Here is a 22,993-nt window from a genome sequence, read left to right as displayed (position 1 = left end):
AAACAGGATCATGTATGATTATGATGATCAATATCCTTATCATTACTTAATCTGGAATATTTTTCAGACACAGTGTCAGAGGTGTCTGCAATTAATATTTTGGTGAGCGCACATGAAAACAATTCAAATTCAATTCAAATTATACTTTTATCATTAAACCTACAGTATGTAATTTTCTTAAGGTGGGATTCCAAAGACGTAGAAAGTTAAAGCCATACTCTGAAACACTCTCCATGGAGATAGATACGTTTAATGCCTTACTGTTCATTATTATAACCAAAGGGAAAACATTTCTATGGAAACAACCTCTCGGCCAAATAAGAGTCAGGTTTAAGGAGAAACAAGCCCGCTCATAGTTATATTTTTCAATGAAATAAATAAACAAATATGAAAAACAAGCTTTTATTCGACCATATTTTTGGCTAAAAGTGACATACTGTGGCTTTAAATAGCATGTGTTTGACCTGCACCAAACAGAAAACCCAGAGATGCGTCATTCTGAGTGAATAAAAGCAGTGTGTCTCTTTGAATGGAAACAAGCCCTGCCACAGAACGGCCCATACACACACACGCACACACAGATAGACACATAAACATGCACACACATAAACACCATAGACTGTAATGAAGTGGACTAAGTGAGTGTGACGTCACCCATAGCTTTCGACTGCAGTCAAATGAAGCTCATTGAGGCTAGCTAGAGTTCCATATTTCGAATTCTGACCACGAGTATTATACCAATCTGGAGTGAAGCTGCTGAACGGCCCTTCCTGTCCGCACCACTAGTTTGGCAGTGGACGGGCACTTAGTAACGCCGCTAGCGGGAGTGACCTCGGGGAAAGAGGGCAGTTGTTTGTCTCTTATTGATATATGTTATATACAGACACAAAAGCGAAATAAAAATAAAAACAGCAGGATCATGAATAGCGAGCTAATACGAACATTTTAACAGCAGCAGTTACAGAGAGAGGGGCTACAGTTTTCTAATGTAATGTGAATTGGAGTGGATGGAGCCGGAAGTGTGCCCATGATCACTTCCTATTTGGAACGCGGCACCTAGCGGGTTAGCGATGTCAAGCATACACAAGCACAAGCATGCACACACACGCATACATTGACATGCATACACACACAGACACAGACACAAACATATGCCCACGCATGCACACACACGTGCACGCACACATGCACGCACACAGGTCTAATGATTTTCGGTGTCGCGTGGAGCGGGAGGCTCTGAATGGACAGAAATAGTGTGGTATTCAGTGCTCAGAGAAGGGTGAGATTCACATGAGGCTTCGGTGGCTTTGCACAGAGTCAACACAAGGCTATTTATGAGTCCAACTGCTGCTACAGCCACAAACCCGAGCTCATTCAGAACACCCAGACTCGAGTGCATTCAGAGCATCCAGACCTGAGCGCGTTCAGAACACCCAGACCCAATATCATTGAGAACACCAACACATGGACTTATTCAAAACACCCATTTCATTCCCAGTTCATTTAGAACACCCCAGACCCGAGTTCATTTAGGACACAGAGATCCGAGCTCATTCAAAACACACAGACCCAGATTTTTGTTATTTTAATGTCCTTCTTATTCTGTAAAGCACTTCGAGTTACTTTTGTGTACGAATTGTGCTATACAAGTAAAATTGCCTTGCCAAGACCCAAGCTCATTCAGAACACCCAGATCCAAGCTCACTGAGAATACCCAAACTCAAGCTCATTCAGAACACCCAGACCGAGACCCAAGCTCATTCAGAAAACACACACCCGAGCTCATTCAGAACACTCAGACCCAATCTCATTCAAAACACTCAGATCAGACCTCATTCAGAACACCCAGACTTGAGCTCATTCAGACCAGCCAGACCCGAACTCATTCAGAACACTCAGCCCCGGGCTCATTCAAAACACTCAGACCTGAGCTCATTCAGAACACCCAGCCCCAGGCTCATTCAGAACACCCAGACCCAATCTCATTCAGAACACCCAGACCCAAGTTCATTCAGAACACCCAGCCCCAGGCTCATTCAGAACACTCAGACCTGAGCTCATTCAGAACACTGAGGGCTGAGGTAATTCAAAACACACAAACCCATACCCATTCAAAAAACTCAGACCCAAGACCCGAGCTCATTCAGAACACACAGACCTAAGCTCGAGATCATTCAGAACACCGAAATCCAAGCTCGTTCAGAACACCAAGACGCCACCTTATTCAGAACATGCAGATCCGAACTCATTCAGAACACACAGATCCGAGTTCATTCAAAACACCCAGACCCAATGTCATTCAGAACACCAAGACTTGAGCTCATTCAGAACACCTAGACCCGAGCTTATTGAGAACACCCAAACTCGAGCTCATTCAGAACACCCAGCCCCGGGCTCATTCAGAACACTCAGACCCAAGATTATTCAGAACACCCGGACCCGAGCTCATTCAGATTGCACAGACCCAAGCTCATTCGGAACACCGAGGCCCGAGCTCATTCAGAACACACAGACCCAGACCCATTCAAAACACCCAGACCCAAGATCCAAGCTCAATCAGAACACCTAGACCTCAGACCCGAGCTCATTCAGAACACACAGACCCGAGCTCATTCAAAAGGCCGAGACACAATCTCATTCAGAACACCCAGACCTGAGCCCATTCAGAACACCCTGACACGAGCTCTTTCAGAACACCCAGACCTGAGCCCATTCAGAACACCCTGACACGAGCTCTTTCAGAACACCAAGACTCGAGCTTATTCAGAACACCCAGACCTGAGCTCATTCAAAACACTCTTTTTCAGCAAAATCTTGAATATAATGATTTTAACTGATAATGAGTAGTCCAGCCTGTCATAGGGCTCTAAATACAGGCCCTTTCAGAATGAAAGGAACACAAATGAAATGACAACGTTTTAGGGAGTCATCTGGCACCTATAGTAGACACAACCAGAGTCTATAAAGAAGTGCTCTGAAGGAATGTAATAGCAGCTAATGTGCAACCAGGCACAATATTTGGAATTTTGAGTGCCAAAGAGCCAATCAGGAGTGAGTCTACTGATGGTACACGCCCCTTGCCACCTGCACCGTTGGTTTGGCAAGGAGTGGGTGCTTAGCAAAACAGTCAAACCTGTTGCTAGAAAGTGAATTGGAGCCAGTTGATGGAGCTGAATCATCCATTTATATATACAAACAGTGAAAGTGTTGATATTGTATTCATATTTAAGATCTATGTGACTTGAAAGGAATGTGTTATGAATCTGCCCAGAAGAGCACATGGGAACACTGAACAAAATGCAAAATACAGTGTCAGAGTGAGCATATGTAAACAGTCCTGCAGCCTGTGATTATCCTTGTAGACAAGGGCGGTCACACGAACAATGCTCACCAACTCATTCAAACACCACAAGGTAATATGAAACAAACACTGTGGTCTTGGGTTTGGTATTGAGCATTTTCCTCACTATCTAAATTGAGTTTGACACTTTAATATCATGACATAAATGTCATAAATGTCACTTTCCAATTTTGTGCACTCACACTGGAGATAGACGATGTATCGGCTGGCCAATACATTAGGTTGATATTTGCACTTTTTAGATGTCATCCATGCATTTGAGTAATCTAGCAATCTCTCACGGGGGCTATTCGAATGCTAGCAGTGCAAACCTACGTCACCCATGCTCCCACACGACAATTCTCCATAAATAAACAAAAACATGATCCAAAACTGTACACAGCAACTTGACAAGCCTGATAAGATGTGCAGTAGTTTGATTAGTGGGATGCATGCTGATTGTGTTGTGACAGCGCTCTGGAGAGGGAGTGACGGAGAGCAAAAAGGAGGGTGGAGTCAGAGCGTCAAAAATGAAAATGAAACTTATAAAATATGTTCATATGTTTTTTTGGATGGATACAGCATTTTCAAAACAATAAAATGAAACATGGTGACCTAAATGTGTTATGTGTTACAGTTAATACCCCAAGTAAAATACCCCCTCTTTAATACCCTCTAGAAGTAAAATACCCCCTTTTAATACCCCATAGAAATAAAATAACCACTTTTTAATACCCCATAGAAGTAAATGCCCCCTGTATGCAGGTGAATGGTGAGTCTTTGTGAAAGTGGTGGTATGGTCCCATTCTCATTTAAAGCTATTTTAAAGCTCTGTCCACACTGAGCTCTCTTTCTTTCTGGAGGATTCTGACCCTCAGTGTCACTCTCTCCACTGGATTTGACACTGGTCATCATTTAAACTGACAGGCCTCTCCTCCTCCTCATCATCTCTCTATCCCTCTCTCTTATCTTTCCCCTCTCCTCCTTCTATCTTCCCTTCCTACCCCCCCTCCCTCCCACTTTTCTCCTCTCTTTCACTCTTCTGCCTCCCTCTCTCTTTCCTCTCTACCTTTCTCCCTCCTATCTCCATCGTGCCCTCTCTTCCTTCTCTCTCTCACTCTCCTCACTCTCTCTCTCTTTCTCTCTCTCACACACACACATTGTGGAAATGTCAAACATGGCTTCATCTCTCTCCCCCTTTCCTCCTCTTTCTATCCTCCACATTCTCACCCCTCTTTCTTCTCCTCGTCTCATCCCCCTCTCTTCCCTCCCCCTCTCTTCCCTCCCCCTCTCTCCATCTCCCCCTTCTCCTTTTCTCTCTCTCTCCCTCTCTTTATCTTGCTCTTCTTTTCCCTCTCTCGTGCTGTACAGATGTCAAAAATGTTGTCAGTAGTGCAATGTCTCTTCCTTCTCACTTTCCTCTTCCTGCCTCTCTCGCTCTCTGTCTCTCTCTCTTTCATGCTGTACAAATGTCAAACATGCCTTAACCTTTCCCCCTCTCTCCTCCTTCCACCCTCTTTCTCTCTCTGCTCACCCTTACCCTTTTCCTCTCTCACATCTCATTTTCTCTTTTACTCTCTCTCCTGTCTACTGTCCCTCTACTCTTTATCCTCTCCCTTGTTCTTCCTCCTCCTTTTTCTCTACCTGAATCTTCTCTCTTGTGCTGTACAGATGTCAAACATGCTTTCACCTCTCTCCCTCCCTCTTTCCTCCTCTCTCCCTCTCTCATCCCTCTCTCTTTTTCCTCTCATGGTGTCACACATGTCTTTTCCTCCTCCCTCTCTCCTCCTTCTCTCCCTCTCTTTTTCCTCTCATGATGCCACACGTCTTCTCTTCTTTGTCTCTCTTATCCTCCTCCTTCTCTCCTCCCTCTCTTTTCCTCTCATGATGTCACACATGTCTTCTCCTCCTTCAGCTCTCTCCTACCTCTCTTTTTCCTTTCATTATGTTACACGTGTCTCCTCCTACCTTCTTCTCTCCCTCTCTTTTTCCTCTCATGATGTGACACGTCTTTTCCTCCTCCCTCTCTCATCCCTTTCTCCCTCTCTTTTTCCCCTCATGTCACACATGTCTTCTCCTCCTCCCTCTCGTTTTCCTCTCATGATGCCACACATGTCTTTTCCTCCTCCCTTTCTCTACCTCTCACACCCCTCTCTCCCCTCTCACTTTTTCCTCTCATGATGTCACATGTCTTCTCCTCTTCCCTCTCTCTCCCTCTCTAGTCCCTCTCTCCTCCTTCTCTCGCCTCCCTCTTTTTCCTCTCATGATGTCACACATGTCTGCTCAGTACAGTGTGGGTGTGCTCATGTTACATACATGACATGTGTGTCAGAGGACAGTGGAGGAGGTCAGCTGACCACAGCCCAGAGGCTAAAGGAGCGGAGGCCAAAGGGACAGAGGCTAAAGGGGAAGAGGCTAAAGGGACATCTGCACATGCCACTGAATAGCTCACCACAACAACAGAAATCATACAACACAAACTCATTCTCTTTACATTTACAGAGGGGGTATTTGACTTCTATGAGGTATTAAATTTGACTTCTACAGGGTATTAAAGATAGGGTATTTCACTTTTAAGGGGTATTAAAAGGAGGTATTTTACTTCTACAGGGTACTGAAGAGTGGTTATTTTACTTCTATGGGGTGTTAACTGTAACACATAACATATTTAGATCACCATGTCATCTTTTATTGTTGTGAAAATGATGAATGGTTCATATTACTGGGGCTACCCCCATGAAACAAAAATTGGCACAAAGCTTAGTGTCTTCGCTGTCAGTTTAAATAAACAAAAATCAAATGATTTTTTCACAGTATCTTCAGAAAGTGGAGCCACCCTGTAATCGCCCAGACAGTAACCTTAGTGGTTTGACGAGGAACAGAGCAGAGCTGAAACAATTTGTCCATTGCAGACCCAAGTGCATTTATTTCCAACACCAAAAATATTTACAAAAACAGGAAACTTTAAAAATCAGCATGGCAGTAACCTCCTGTGCACACAGCACCCTCAGCTTGAGCAGACTGAGGTTTGCTCCTTTTATAGAGCACTTCCCTTAATTGGTTGTGCTCACACTGCAGTACAGGTAAGTTTCAGCACATCCCATAATCTTGTTAAAAGTTATTGCTAACAAAACAATGTAAATCTGTATTCAATCAAATCAGTTGTTAAAATAGAGCTCTACATCAATTCATATTTTAACTCTGAAAAACCAAACAAGATACAACAAGCTAAAATATTTTGACCCCTCCTCCTCAGCACACAGCTGTCTGCCCCGGAACCTTCTTAATGTGCTCCGGCTCCCCAGGGACTTATTTTAGGAACACCTAAGATGGCAGACAACATGGGTAAGGTAAGTAGAAATTCCAAATAATTCAATTGCTATTAATTAGCTGATACACAACCACGTCAATCAATAAAACATTTTAAACTTCTTTGAGCACTGTCGTTTTTTTCCTGTTAGCTTCAAGGTTAGGACTAGCTACATTACAAACCCCAAAGATGTGAGTGTTGTCAAAGGACTTTAAATTATAAGATTAATATGAAGTTTGTGGAGCCAATACCAACCAGATAATGAGAAGGTTCAACATTTGTGGAGCAGAAGTTTGGAGATTTATTTAAAAACAGTGAATTTCCATAGAGTTATATAGACCCCTGTATAACATCAATAACCCTATAGCTGGATGTGCATCTACAATAAATCTTGTGTTTGGTTTAATTAGAGTCATGTCAGGTCAAAAAGCTTAGGGATGATGTAAGGCCTTTGACCTTTGACCTATTAGAGACCGGCTCAATCAATAAAACAATAAAATCAATGTTGAACTACTCCAATTATAAGCCCCATTGACTCTGTGTGTAACCATGCAGTTACACACATACACATTAAATAGCGACCTTGAGATGTCACTATTTAATGCTAGATGTCTGCACAATTCATCCCATTTCACTTGTAAGTCAAATAAAACAGTTTTTAAATGTGTGAAGAGGCTATTGTTGTACGTAGGGTTGTCATAAGTATAGAAAATCAGATCCTAATCGATACTAAAACTAGTACCAAAACTAAACACTCATTTTTCGCAGGTATCAATACCAAAAAAGTCCCATTCACAAGAATTCAGTTCAGCTTTCAGTTTGGTTCAGTTTTTGTTGTTTTAGTTCAGTTTTGGTGTGATTTGTCTGTCTTACCATTGGAGTAGTGTATAGGTGTGCTGTTTGTCTTTTGATTCAATTTGGTTGTGTTTTGGTTAAGTTTTGGCATGATTTGGAGTGGTGTATACATGTGTGATGGTTGTGTTTTGGTTCAGTTTTGGAGTGATTTGCCTGTCTTACCTTTGGAGTGGTATATACAGGTGTGATGGTTGTGTTTTGGTTCTGTTTTGTTTGTGTTTTGGTTCAGTTTTGGAGTGATTTGCATGTCTTACCATCGGTGCGGTGTATACAGGTGTGCTGGTTGTCACTCAGGAAGAAGCCGTGTGTGCACTGGCACTCGTAGCTTCCCATAGTGTTGACACAGACTTGCTGACAGCCACCATTGTTGTCGGCACATTCATCCACATCTGCAGAGAGAGAGGAATCAGGTTTATGAACAGGTACTGAGTGGGCAAGAAATGCAGAGTACAATAACATACAAATTAACTTATTGACTATGACTGTATATATCTCTGGATATAGCTAACCCACTAGCCGCAGCAAGTGAGTATGGGCGCAATACACATCAAGTGATCCCAAACAAAAAAATATAATTTAGGCCACGCCCCCTGACAAATCGTAAATCCGCCATTTTGGGATTGAAAATTCCGAAATGCATTTCCAGCATTTTCGCTGATGTCGTATTTTAGTAATCTCCTCTTTCAGCAACAGGGCTGAAAATCACTGTACATCATCTAAAAAAGTGGGGATTCAAAAGTTATCTAATTAATTTTGATACCTGCGGCGTCATTTTTTTTTGCTCACGTCATATTTTAATCATCTCCTTTGATGGGGTTTCACTTGCATGTTAATACTTATGATGGTTTGCCCACGGCGAAGCTGCAAAATTCCATCGGAATTTTTGAAATCTTTGAAAGTTTGCTCCCGTTTGTGCATACAAAGTCAGACTGGGCTCAAATTTGAATCAGTTGTGAAACTTTCTGGCCTAAACCTAAAAAAAATTGTTTTCTGAAATATTACGAAAATTTCACACAGAATTCCATCAGGTCATCTCAATCAAAAAAGTCAATGGCACCCATGTTGTTTTTTGCACCATGTTGCCACGGCGATGCGCCAAATTACCCATGTAATCATAACGGGAGTCACCTCAAAATTTCCCATTCATGACAAAAATATTACTATCATGGAATAATGTGAAATTTGGAACAATGACTCTTCATGTCATCTCAATCAAAAAAGTCAACTGGACCCATGCCATATCCTTCAGTGGTTTGTACCAGTGTTATCCTAATGGGAAAATGTCGTAATTTTCATACATTTCAAAGTCTTATAGCAACTTATTGGCTTTATTGAAGTATGTGAAATTTGGCACAGTGAGGTCGTCCCCATCAAAAAAGTCTGAGTGGCCAACTTTGTATTTTGCACAGTGTTGTCATGGCGATGCCTCAAAAACCCATATTATTCCATTTTAGTGCATCAGCGCTTCCAATGTCTTTTGACTTTGTTTAGTGTAGTACAAAGTGCAATAAAACAGAGACAAGTGGTGTGTTAGTGGTGCGATAGCGCCCCCCTAGGGGGTGCCGGGTCAGCCAAGTGCAACGAAGCAGTGAAGTGCGGCCTGCGAGGGCCACCAATGCCACTTTTGACTTTAATGTCTCTCCTTTTTTTTCTTTTTCTTTACAAGCTCCTATGAAATAATCATGCACACTAACAACAATTTATAATGTATATATATATGTATATATATATATATATATATATATATATATATATATATATATATATATATATATATATATATATATATATATATATATATATATATATATATATATATATATATATACACACACACACACACACGCACACCCCCACACACCCACCCACACACACACACACACACACAAAATTAGTTATAGTTTTTCAATGATTGAATTGTGATTGAGATTCAACTGAATTGTGAGAAAACAGGTGTTATTATTTCAAGACTATTTTCCATTAACTACAAGACCTGTAACTGACAATGCCCTTCAAAACAAACACAACCACAGTGAACCAACCATGACAGCTGAATGGTCTGGAGCCAGGAGATAACTTTCCACGGGGACCTAAACCAAAAGTAGCTCTCAACCACAGCCATGAAGATCAACAAATGGACAGAAGGACAACTCCAGAGATGAGTTTGCCAAGCTGCGTGCGGACGGAGAGTAGAGCCATGTGTGGTCACAGAGAAGAGGACAGGTGATTTGTGACTACAAATCATATCGGGATATGGCCAAACTGAACATAACAATGCTCCTTAAAAAGTGAACTGTTGAATGGAGCTGACTTCAGAACTGTGTTTTGGATGCACAGTATTAACGTTTCTCTACATGTTGTGTTTGTGACAGTGATTGTTTATGACGTATGATTAACAAATAATAAAATAATAATAATAATAAAAGTGTGATGGAAGTTTAAGTGTATAAATATAAATATTCTTTGTATAAATGCAGAGACCGAGAGCAGACATTAACATGTGTGAAGGTTCTGTCCCATCCTCCAGGAATGCCTCTTATCTGTACTCAGGTGTAAAAGTTCATGATCTCATGGGTGTGAAACAAAAGTTACTCTGCTTTGTCATTCTGGTATAAATCCTCAGAGCTCAGATGCTCGGGCGAACTGAGGGGGAAAGATGGTCTAAGGGAGAGAGACTTGCTTGGGATGCCGGGGCCCAGGGGCCAGGACAGGCCTGGGCCCTGTCCTTTCCATATCTGCTGTAACAAAGAATAAACCTTTTTTTTTTTCCACAGCACACCATTATAATGTTATCATTAAAGTTTCAAAGTCGATTTTGATACTAAGGAATAGACTTGATACTCAATACTGATTGCGATACCATGATGATAGTAAAAACACTTTCTTTAGACAATACAATGTGATTTTCAACATTAAATGCTAGTGCTTTCTTTTATATTACCATGTGGCTTTATATCTGTGTAATCCCCTCAGTCGTCCAGGTAGGATCCATAGTGGTCCATGAGCGTACACTAGTCTATGTGGTATTATACTTGTTATGATGCAGCTCAAGATCATTCTAAAGCGATTCGGGAAAGGCAAATACTACTTTTAGTATCAATGAGGATCTGATTTTTGATACTTTTGGCAGCTCTAGACCCTTCTAAGAGAGTGAAAGCAGCAGATATGAGCTTTATAGACTTGAGTTCCTGTGTTCCGTCCTCTTTTGGTCGTGTTTATTTGCCTGGCTTTGACGCAGCAGAGTTCAGTGGGGCGGTGAGCTGGGAGTGCAGTTTATTTATCTTTGAAATGACTTTTTGAACAGGCTGCGCTGGTGCAGAGGTGAGTGCAAAGCTACGTCACTGTTCATGGGAGGAGGCTCACTAATACTTCCAGAAACAGGAACAGAGAATGGGGAAAAATCAAATATCTGATCATTAAATCTTACAATTCATATTTGAAAGAATTGGCCTGCTGTGTATTATTTATTTACCAAATATATTCGTCAAATCACTTGACAAATGTGTGTACCAAATTTCATGGCTCTACGACAAAGTTGACGTTGATATATTTTTAGCAAAAACAATAACAAAAATTCGTTAACATTACAATGACATATACGTTTTTTGAAAACTCTCGACATTCCCCACGTCACCGTGGGGTCAATGGCGAATGTCGAGTGCATCACCATGACGTTGGGGTCGCTCATTGACCTCTTATTGACTTCCATTCATTTTAGCAGTAATAAATATGGCCATGCTTGGATCAGGCTCAATGCCAGGAATGTGTCTGGGGGACATGAGCGCTTCACGCTACCTTTGACTCAATGCTGACGATGACATGTTATCAAGAACAAATATGCATATCCCATGCCTATGGCATGGGTTGCTTGGATACTGGAGTCATAGCAGGGGGCAAAGGAGAGGACAAAGTTGTGCGCAAAGCTGTTCGTCAAAACAGTTGGCAACTACTATCTTTGTCAAAATAGTTGGCAACTCTAGTAACCGTAGAAAGGAGTAGTTACTGTTCGCTAAATAGTAGGGACTTCCACCCATTTGACTGTTTACTAACTAGTTACAACTAGAGGGGCCATGACTGCTTGGTAGTTAGCCGTAATGACTCCTAAACCTAACTCTGGAAAATAACTTCATGTAGGTCTCAATACTAGATATTATAACTTTTACACCTGAGGACAGATAAGCCAACAAAAGCTTTCCTGGAGGATGGGACAGAGACTTCACACCAGTTCATGTCAGGTCTGGGTCTCTGCATTTACAGACATTTAAGACATATAATAAAAATATTTTCTTCCAAACATGAAGAAATTTCCATCACATGTCACTACTCACAAATGTTCTAGGGGAAAGTCATATCCTGCATTTGACCCATCCTTCAGTGTCTCTGGGTTTACCCTGTATTTGACCCATTCTTCAGTGACTGTTGCCATCCACACCAAAGTCTGAGCATGATCTGATTTCTGGGGTGATCTGATTACTGAAATGTCACAATTGGACTAATCTGATTTCTGTCTGATTGTTCACACCTGAGCAGGTTTGGACCAGGAACATTATGTAAAAAATGACAAACTAATATGACACAGACAAAAATGTTAAAAAAGAGTTCATTTTAAAACCATTGTATTTGGTCTCCAAATACTACAGTTACACAAAAAAATCCTCTGATTCACTGACACATGTCACAAGGCACTTTTGATGGTCTAATGAGCAGCGGGACTCATCTCCAGATCTTGGTCTAGTCTTGATCAGGACTACCTTAGCTGGAGGATTGGACATATTGAGCATGTTTTGGGTTGGTGGGGGAAACTGCAGGAAACCCTCCCAAACACATGGAGAACATGCAAACTTCACACAGACAGAGGGAGAACATGCAAACTCCACACAGAAAGACCTAGGAGTTGAACCCACAACCTGCTAGCAAAAGTGTAAGGGCTCTCCACTTATTTGTCACATCACTAATATTCACATGCATGAGTTTTCAGATGAGAATCAGCTCCTCCAAATCCGAGGCCATGGTTCTCGACCGGAAAAAGGTGGTTTGCCCTCTCCAGGTGGGTGGTGAGTCTCTGCCCCAAGAGGAGTTCAAGTATCTCGGGGTCTTGTTCACGAGTGAGGGAAGGATGGAGCGTGAGATTGACAGGCGGATCGGTGCAGCGTCTGCAGTGATGCGGTCGCTGTATCGGTCCGTTGTGGTCGATTTACCGGTCAATATACGTTCCTACCCTACGTTCCTAGATCGTGGATACAAGTGGCCGAAATGGGTGTTCTCCGTAGGGTGGCTGGGCGCACCCATAGGGATAAGGTGAGGAGCTCGATCACACGGGAGGAGCTCGGAGTAGAGCCGCTGCTCCTACACATTGAGAGGAGCCAGCTGAGGTGTCTCGGGCATCTGCTCAGGATGCCTCCTGGACGCCTCCCTAGGGAGGTTTTCTGGGCATGTCCCACTGGGAGGAGGCCCCAGGGAAGACCCAGGACACGCTGGAGGGACTATGTCTCTCAGCTGGCCTGGGAATGCCTTGGGGACCCACCGGAGGAGCTGGAGGACGTGTCTGGGGTGAAGGAAGTCTGGGAGTCCCTGCTTAGACTGCTGCCCCTGCCGGATAAGCGGAAGAAAATGGATGGATGGAGTTTTCAGATACGTGCACAGCTTTAGAACTGCTTTTTCAGACACATAGGTGAAACAGCACCCTCACATCCTGTATCATGATCTTTATTCTGGGTTTGTGATCGTTAAAATGTTTTAAAAATTAGATGCAGACAGAGTGGTTGGCATGACAGAAACAATCATAATATTTAAAAAAAAAACTAACTTGACAAAACAGATGAACAAGAATGCTGAATCAGCCCTATTGTGCTTGTGTGTGCTCTATAGTTATAATCGCTGACACCCGTGGATCCTTATGTTATAATTTGCACATCACAATATTCATCTAAAACAACTTCATAAAAGAAACAAGTCTGCTGACTTCCACGTTAGAAAACTGTGGTACCCAATGGGAGCTGACCTTGGTGTAAAAGTCATCACAATAAAGCATCACATGCTGTCTGCCGCTCCTATGAATAGCTGCACATTACACTAGCGGGCAGATGATTTTTTTTTTTTTCATTTCTACCAAAATGACCACACAACACTGTCGAATCCTAGTATCACTGATTAAGAAAATAAAATGGGAGAAGGAAGTGCGTACATCACAGTGGGCATGTACCAGTGGTGAAAATAGGGTAGATCGGCAAAATGGCGTCTTGAAAATAAGTGATTAAAGATTACTCAAACATGAATCATTCCAAATACAAGTTCAGAGTGTCAATGGGAAGAACTGACTAGACCATGGTTAAAAGATCTGAAAGTCCATTTTGTAGAACAAGTCTGGTTTAAAACAAAAAGTGAGTGAACTGTAAAAACACATTCTTAGCTTACCTTTGTTTGTTAGAGAATACTAAACTGGTATAGACGATATCCTTGACTTTCTCATGTATACCATTACATCACAAACATATCTGGAGTTGTTTTTTGTTTCATTCACACATTTTTAACTCACAAACCTTCAGGGCTGGCCCTAGCTTTCATGAGGCCCAAAGCTGAAGTTGTCTCTGCGGCCTCCATCACTGGATGTGCCCTGGCTCAGCTATTGGTGATTTACCAATCGCTGACAAACAGTGACGTGCGGTGAGGCTCATATCTGGTGAGGCACTGATGTCATCACAATCAGATTTACAAACATGTAAACCAGGTGCCGGCAAGTAAATTTGGCCCCATCCCGATTTCTCTCCCAGTACGTGACTTGGAGCCAGAATAAAAAATAATTTCAAAGTTCCAAAGTCCATATGAAATAGCTCTAATAGTATGAAATAAAAAAGCAAGCTGGTTTTGTATTGTTTTTATCCTTAATCTGGTTCCCCAATTTTCAATGGGTTGAAGTCATTAAATTTCTTACCATTTCATACCACTCTGTTTGAAAAGAGCAAGTCTTTCATCCCGTCGTCTGGATCAAGCCCTTTAGCTCCGGCGTTGGTCTTCCTTTAGTTATAACCTCCTGCTTTGACCGAAAGTCCAGTTTAGAAAACTGCTTGAGCTTTAATATGTAATCTTCCTCTATTTAAAAAATAGGGCCAGTCAAGAAGAAAAAAGTGAATGGATTACTAAACATGACTTGCTAACTCAGCCTCAGGAGTTACAAGAATCACTGGGCTCGTGAGTGCTCCTACCTTGAGGCCAGGTAACTACGTGCCTCACACGGCGCCTTTTCACAGCCGCTTAAAGCAGTAGCTGTCCTGCTGAGCGTACGGCACAGTCAGTCCATGGTGAGGCACGAACGGCTGGTGCCTCGCTGCACGTCTCTAAGTATTTAAACGGTAAAGTAAAAATCCAGCGATTTTGAATTTAAAAATATTATTAAATTTCAAAATTAAATAGAAAATAACTTTATAGTATAAATCATTGGATAAATATAACCCCTTTATTTATCTTTTCTCTGTGATAACAGGTGAGGCATGGCCTTACCTGCCTCCCCTGACTGCACGTCACTGCTGACAAAAGCCAAAAGTTGTACTCAAGTAATACTACACTTCAAAATAATATTGGCTACTCATGTAGAAGTACAAAATAGTGCTTCAGCCAAAACTTTTACTCAAGTAAGAATAAAAGTATGGTGTCAGAACACTATTATAATTTCAATTTAAAAAGGGTTACTTAAGTAAATGTAGCCTACTACAGTAACTACATACTATCCACCTCTGGTCTCTATATTATGACCACAGTCAGTAGCTGAGTAACACAATGTAAATGTTAATGTTGTTTACAAAATTAGCTGCCAATTGGTGCAGATGTGCATACTAATTCGCCTATACAATCCCCATTCACGATTCACGACTCCTTGACAGGCCATTCAGTCGTTACTAATGTGATAACAGGAGCAACATGCAGTAGCCTAAACATTCACAGAAGCCTTGCTGATGACTGATTGTGAAAGACAACAAAGTAGGAGCAAAGACATTTTGCCAATCATCCAAGCTGCTTCGTCAGTTCTGGTCATATTACTGTGGACACTCTCTTATATCCATCTGAAGGGAGGAGCAACCCACAGTGAAACTAAAAACACATATTGTTTACGATATCTGTTTGTAGGCTAGATCTATTGTAAAGTATATCCTAGCAGTGCAGCATTACGTTACGCTGGTATCGTGATTTACTAATGCTAAGGTAAATAACACGTGTCCACCAGTGGATATGGAATGCGTGGGGGATCACCAAGATGCTATGTAGACCAGCGGCGGCTTACAACGACATGTGGACAATAAGATAACAGCTATGTTCTGGTCATTTTGGTTAAAGCCACATCTCAGGAATGTGTGACCCTCACTCTGAGAAGGTTATAAACACTCACCTTGTCTGACTTTTTTAGAGTTTCTTAATGTGTAACGCCATACAGACCAGAAGAGGACCCACTTTACACACACACACACATACACTGAGAGACACTATAAAAGCTGTCAACATGCAGATCTCAGGGCTCTCCACCTATCTTTACCAGAGAGTCTTGTTGCTTCATTGTTCACTTGACCTGTGGGGAACTCATTAAAACCCTTGTGTCTTTATGCGTCAGACTCTAGGTCTTCTTTGACGCTTACGCTAGAAACAAACATTCTTACATACCCTAAGTGTGCACTGTGCCTGAGTTCTACTTAGCAACATCAAGTTCACACAGGAAGAGGCCTTAGATGTGTAGTAACTATAGGACGGGACCCGCGACTCCAGGTAGTCTTCAGGAAACCAACGCACACTGACCAATACCTGCTGTTTGATTCACACCATCCACTGCAGCACAAACTCAGAATTATCCATACACTACAACACAGGGCTCAAGTGGTGTTCACAAACATAGAGGGAAAAGTGAAGGAGGAAGAACACATGGAGATAGCTCTGCCCGATATCCAAAATGTGCCTTCAATAGATCTAAGCGAGCTAAAAAACAGGGCAAAGGGGAATCTGAATCTAAAAGGAAAGGTGTAACTATTCCTTACATAGCTGGTGTGTCTGAAACGCTTCAGAGAATTTTCAGACAGTATGAAATACCAGTCTATTTTAAACCTACAAACACTTTAAGACGGTAACTGGTTCACCCAAAGGAAAACACCCCGAGCCACAAACATAGCAAAGTGGTCTACTCCATTCAGTGTAGTGAAGAGTGCAGTGGCCACTGTACATCTCCATCTCAAAGCCACTGACCACTCTTTTGAAGATAATAAGGTACATATCTTAGCTAAAGAAAATAAATGGTTTGAGAGGTTTGAAATCACTTATTAGGGGCTTGAATAACTATGCTAAATATGACTCAGGCACAGTGCACACTTAAATGTAGATCATTAGACGTAGCCAACAAACAGAAACTGCAAATAACAGGTGTTTTCAGTTTCAGTGCAGCTCGCTCCTCCCTTCAGATAGATATAAGGCAGGGTCCGACAATAATCTGAACAGAACGGAAGAAGCAGCTTGGATGAGCAGCGAAACGTCTTCACTCCTACAACATTTTGTCGAGTTGATAGATTTGATATTTTTCTTTTGCTATCGATCAGACCTGGATGACTGAGGGATATCCTTTACGTTGGGGACACAATTGCAATTTAATAATCTGATAACAAACTTTTATACACACACCTGCACTTGTTATTGATGTTTTTTATGGGCTTATTTGTTTTAATTGTTTTTTTCAGTTTGTGTTGTATTTTAAACAGGGCACCCATGAAAAAGAGAGCCCAAGTGCTCTCATTGGGTCCCCCCTGTATAAATAAAGATGAATAAAATAAAATAAAAATATAACAGTCTTGCTTCACTGTTTTATCCTAGCATGTCATTTCCATTAGAGGAAGGATTAAGTAATAGGCCATTCAAATGTACCTCAGCTGCCTCAGTGTACCTTGGTGGAAGAGGTCCTTGCACCGGTGCAAACACATAGCTGCCCACACTTATGTCCTGCTCAAAAACAGATGTAGGCAGCAGCAGATATTTTATTACTATAGATTAAAACAAAAACAAATGTGATGGTTGAGATGGATATTTAGGCTGCTGTAAACACACCAACCACTTTACATATTATATTATTTTCAGGATAAATGCATGGGCTCTTGGGGACCCTCTGGTGGCCTCGGGACCCTAAGCAGCTGCTTAGTCCGCTTATAGGCTGAGCTGCCCTGCAAACCCTACATATTTAGGCTGAGTTCTTCTCTCAAACAGAAAACTCCGTTCCACCTTGTGATGTCATGTGCTAATACAGGAAGTGCTCCTGAAATTGCCAATGGGTAAAGGATAACTGTTAACATGAAAACTACCACTTCATAACATCACAAGGTGCAACAGAGCATTTTGAGCTTTGTAGATAGTAAAGTAATAGTAAACGGTTATTCAAACATGTGAATGAAACAAAACCAAAGTATCCAGGTATGTTTTTGGGGGAGATAACAGCATTATAACATGGCTTAAAGCTCACAAGTTTCAGTTTTGTGTAACATAGGAGCTTTAAAGTGACTATTTTGGGCCATTTATTCAAAGTGTTTGAACACAGCTCATAAACATATTGATGGCACAGAACATATCATGTTTGAAATGAAAAGAAAGAGAAAGAGAGAGATGAGACAGAGAGGGAGAGAGAGAGAGAGAAAGAGATCAGACAGAGAGGTCTACCTATAAGCAGTGTCACTTTAAATCTTTATTTGAAGTTTTAAGCATAATTTATGTCAGATTCTGTTTTTATTTTTCTCTCATGTTATAATGTTGTCCCCTCACCAAAAACATGCCTAAAGAGGTTGTAGATGTCATCCATGCATGTTTGAGTCTCTCCCGGGCCCTATTTGTACCCTCCTTACTGTTAGCCTGTACATGGCTCCGCCCACAAACCTACGTCACGGCAATTTTCAATAAATATGCAAAAACATGATACAAAACTGTACACAGCAACTTGACAAACATGAGGTAGATCATTAGCGGGATGCACGCTGACTGTGTTGTGATAGTGCCCTGAAGAGGGAGTTACAGTATATAGGGCAAAGGGAGGGGGCCTCAAAGCATCATAAATGAAAGCGAAACTTATAACATGTTAATACATTGTTTTGGGCAAATATAGCATCAAGTAAAATACCCCCTCTTTAAAAATGTTTCCTCTTCTGCACATGTAACAGAGAAAGAAGGAGGAGAGAGGAAGGGATGCCCTATTCAGACTGGACCTGGTACAGTTGTGACTCCTGTTTTGGACTGGTTTCGATTGCGGTGTGACATCCACACAAGAACTGAAGGTTCTGCTGTGCTGTTGTGGTCACCACCTTTGAAGCTGCACGTGTCATTTCATGTTTTCAATTTTATCTGAGGTGCTGTGGCACCTTCACTGGCACCACTAGACTGCACAGCGTGCCGTCAGAGCTCCTCTCCAGGGGGGGTGGAGAGAGAAAAAGTAAAGTGTGGGATGCCTCTGTCATTGCCACTGCACATGGGAGTCCAGAGAGAACACCAGGAGAGAGCTATCTTAAAGTTAAGGGTGCATAGACAGAAATCAAGGGCACAGTAGACAGAAATCGAGGGCACAATAACTAAAAGTGAGCGGTAAAAATGTGAAAGCGAGCACAAAACCTGTGACAGTGCGCATGTTTCTTACAGTGCCCAGTGTTGTGATATCCTTTAACATATCACATAATTTCATGATAATTTTGTATCCCGTTTTAACATGAAACTATCAGTAATTTCGTGAAACCATCATGTGATTTTGAGATAGTATCATGTCAAAACGTGATATTGCTGATGTTTTTTTTTTAGCTCAGATTTGACAGTTGTACGCTGATATTAAATTGTGCAGATTGTAAAATAACAAATTTTTTGATAAAGAATAAACTTACATTTGGGTTGTTCATGACTGGCAAAGTCAACTCAACCTCTCTAATCTTTGATCGTCTGTCTTGTTTTCATGACGTATTTCTCGTTGAAGAAAAAAACAACAACATTTTCACTGCTCACTTTTAGTTACTACGTCCTCAATTTCTGTCTACTGCACCTTTGATTTCTGTCTATGCACCCTCAACTTAAAGACAGTCAAATGACACTCCTATTTAGTACCAATCCCCGAGAAGCCTCATGTGAGTGACACCTTGTCTAATCTTAGATTTAATGCACTGACATCACATATTATGAAATGCTTTGAAAGAGCTGTTCTGGGTCATCTAAGGAAACAAGCAGCTTCACTTCAGGACCCACTATAATTTGCCTACACTAATAGGTGTGAGTGTAGATGATACCTTACTGTACATGCTCCGCACCATCTACCAACACCAAGAAAAAAACAGACAGCTCTGTCCGCATTATGTTTTGTTTTGTTTTTTTCTAGCACCTTTAATACAATTCAACAACATAGTTTAGTAACACTCTCTTGGGTTTTTGTCTATGATTTAAATCGTCCTCAGTATGTGAGACTTGGTGACAGATATTCTGAGACAATGTTAAAAAACACGGGAGCTCCACAGGGCACAGTTTTATCACCCTTTTATTTACTTTGTACACCCCCGACTAAAGGTGCAGTTTTAACTGTGGCAGTGGTAGGTCTGAGCCTGGACTCAGTGGACGTTAGGCTGGAGCAGTGAAAGACCTAGACCTGGACTCAGTGAACATAAGCCTGGAGCAATGATAGAACTGAGCTTGGACTCAGTGGACATAAGGTTGGAGCCATGGTAGGTCTGGGCCTGGACTCAGTGGAAGTAAGGCTGGGGCAGTGGTAAGTCTGAGCCTGAATGGTGATGCACCGTTCTGCTGAATGCCTCAAAACTCTTTTATAGCTTTTATACTGGCCAGTGTGCATTTTTATAACAAGCACATTTCCCATCTATCTATTTTAATAAAACATGAACAAAGATTGAATTCATAATGAACAAACAGTTTTTTAAAGAGGAGGTATTTTACTTCTCATTAAAGAGGGGGCCGTCAGGGCCACCAAGGCCTTCTCTGTTGGCCTAAACATGCTCAGAAAAGTGAATTTATTTTTATTTTATTTTCATAAATATGTAAACAAAAATATTCTCTATTCTCTGTTCTCTTTATGTCATATCATATCCATTTCGTTGAGCAGGCACAGACACAGACAGTTTCAATAGCCAATCAGATCTCGATTCTGCATTTCAGGGCTAGTGTCAAGATCCCAGTCTGTTCTGCCTTTTTTGGGCTGTTTTCCCCCCTCCCTTCTGTGTCAGAGCCTTGAGCTGGGCGGAGATTCTGGCAGGTCCCCCTGTCAGTCGTTACAATCTGGCCAACATGGACCAATCAGACTCGGGGCTGGATCAAACGCTACACTGTGCGTTCTCGCATCACAGAGTCATCATTGGTCAACACAAACAAACTATCCAGACTCTGCTCGAATGTAACCACACTTTGACTCAGCAAGTTACCCAGCTTTCCAACCAGGTCTCCACGCTGCTCACTCTCCCGCCTTCAGCTCCTGCCGCCACTGCCGTCGTCTCCGGAACAACTGAGGCGCCGCACACTCTGGAGTCGAAAGGCACCGATCCGGACCCATACTCAGGTCAGTCCACTTTCTTTTTCAATGCTCCTCCATGTTTCAACAACGTCCAGCCTGTTTTACATCAGACGCTGTGAAGATACGGTACTTGTGTGGATTATTGAGAGTAAGAGCACTCCAGTGGGCAGAAGCTACATTTTCTAACACTGCGTTAGACCATGTGACCTTTGATGGTTTTGTGGGAAAGTTTAAATAATTTTCCGATCACTTGCACTATCAAGCTGACTCCTCTCTCTGCCTATTAAGCCTAGTTCAGAGATCCAGGTCTGTAGCGGATTACACCATCGAGTTCTGGACACTGGCATCAGAGGTGGATTGGACTGACAGCGTGCTAAAGCCTGTCTTTGTGAAAGGACTAAGTGACATTAAAGGATGAACTGGTTTCTAAAGACGACCCACCTGACCCAAACAATCACCCGCAGAGCCGCCAGGTCGGTGAGTGCCTGCATTGTGCAAGGCAAGGTCACTTCCTCGCAGCTTGTCCGGTTTGGCCAAAAGGAGGCACCCATCAGTAGGACTAGGAGCACTGGTGGGTTAGCAGCACATCCCCAAGAAGAAGCATAATAGACTTTAGCTCAACGTTACCTTGTGCATTAGAACTGTCACCCTCATCAACTCAGGAGCAGAGGAGGACTTTCTAGAACAGCAGGTGGCCAAACAGTCGGGGGTAGGGTTGGAGCCACTTCAACAACCACTCACAACTTAATGGGAGGCTACTGGCCAGGGTTGCACATATCACCGAGCCAGTTACTTTAGTCTAGTCCAGGAATCAACACAAAACCAGGCGCTTCTATGTCATTTCTGCTCCCACTACACCACTTATTCTGGGGCACCCCAGGCTGGTAACAACCCCATAATTGACTCGGCTAGGGGAAAGGTGTAGGAGTGGAGTCCCTTTTGCCACGTGAACTGCCTACAATCTGCTCTGTCTCCAGCAGGGGGTGCCCTCCCGACAAGCCCGATCTCTCCTCCGTGTCAAGCACATATCATGACCTAGGGGGTGTTTTTAGTGAAAGTTGGGTGCCGTCTCTTCCTCGCCACAGACCATATGACTACGTGCTGGATTTTTCTTCGTCGTCAAAAAGTATAAAACATTACGGCCATGCATCGACTTAAGGGGCTTCAACAATATCACCGTTAAAAACAAATATCCATTGCCACTTATTGATTCCGCTTCCACGCCACGGGGCCACCATCTTCACTAAGCTCGACTTTAGAAACACATATCACCAGGTGCGCCCAAGAGAAGAGGACGAATGGAACTTCAAAACTCCTCTGGGACACTTTGAATACCTGGTTATGCCTTTCGGATTAACCAATGCTCCACCGGTCTTCCAAGCTCTCATTAATGACATGCTATGGGACTTTCTCAATCATTTTGTGTTTGTGTATTTGGATGATATTCTGATTTCCCCACAGGAACACCAGCACCACGTGCGCCAGGCCCTCCAGAGACTACTAGAGAACAATCTCTACCTGAAGGCGGAGAAGTGTGAGTTCCACACGGATAAGGTCAGTTTTCTGGGGTTCATTGTGGGGTGCGGGCAGGTGAAAGAGGAGATTAGTAGATGATTAAGGAGGTAACTTCGTGGCCAACACCCAACAACAGGAAACAGTTACAAAGGTTTATTGGGTTTGTTAACTTTTACCAACATTTTATCAGAGACTTTAGCCAAGTTGTGGCTCCCCTCACTAAACTAACCTCTCCCTCCAAACTGTTCTGCTGGACCTCAGAAGCCCAGTCTGTCTTCGAGAAACTCAAGACCCTTCACCTCTGTGCCGGTTCTGCGTCAGCCCGATCCCTCTCGCCAGTTCGTTGTAGAGGTGGATGCCTCAGACATGGGCATCAGAGCCGTCCTGTTTCAAAGGTTTGACCTACACAATCGGTTATATCCCTGTGCTGTCTTCTGTCGTCGCCTCACACCAGCAAAAAGTAACTATGATG

General features: G+C 42.4%; 1 protein-coding gene across 1 annotated transcript in view; it reads right to left on the bottom strand.

Moving 5' to 3' along the window:
• The window catches only part of scube1 (signal peptide, CUB domain, EGF-like 1), a 138,847-nt gene that overhangs the window by 86,554 nt on the left and 29,300 nt on the right, over positions 1-22,993 (bottom strand). Inside the window, exon 4 of the mRNA XM_055225720.1 lies at positions 7,760-7,894. Within this exon, the coding sequence (XP_055081695.1) occupies positions 7,760-7,894 (135 nt within the window). The remainder of the gene's footprint in view (positions 1-7,759; positions 7,895-22,993) is intronic.

This window comes from Periophthalmus magnuspinnatus, chromosome 12 (assembly GCF_009829125.3).
Source record: "Periophthalmus magnuspinnatus isolate fPerMag1 chromosome 12, fPerMag1.2.pri, whole genome shotgun sequence".
NCBI lineage: Eukaryota > Metazoa > Chordata > Actinopteri > Gobiiformes > Gobiidae > Periophthalmus > Periophthalmus magnuspinnatus.
Note: the sequence above shows the minus strand (reverse complement) of the source record. Positions and strands in the feature narration are given on the sequence as shown.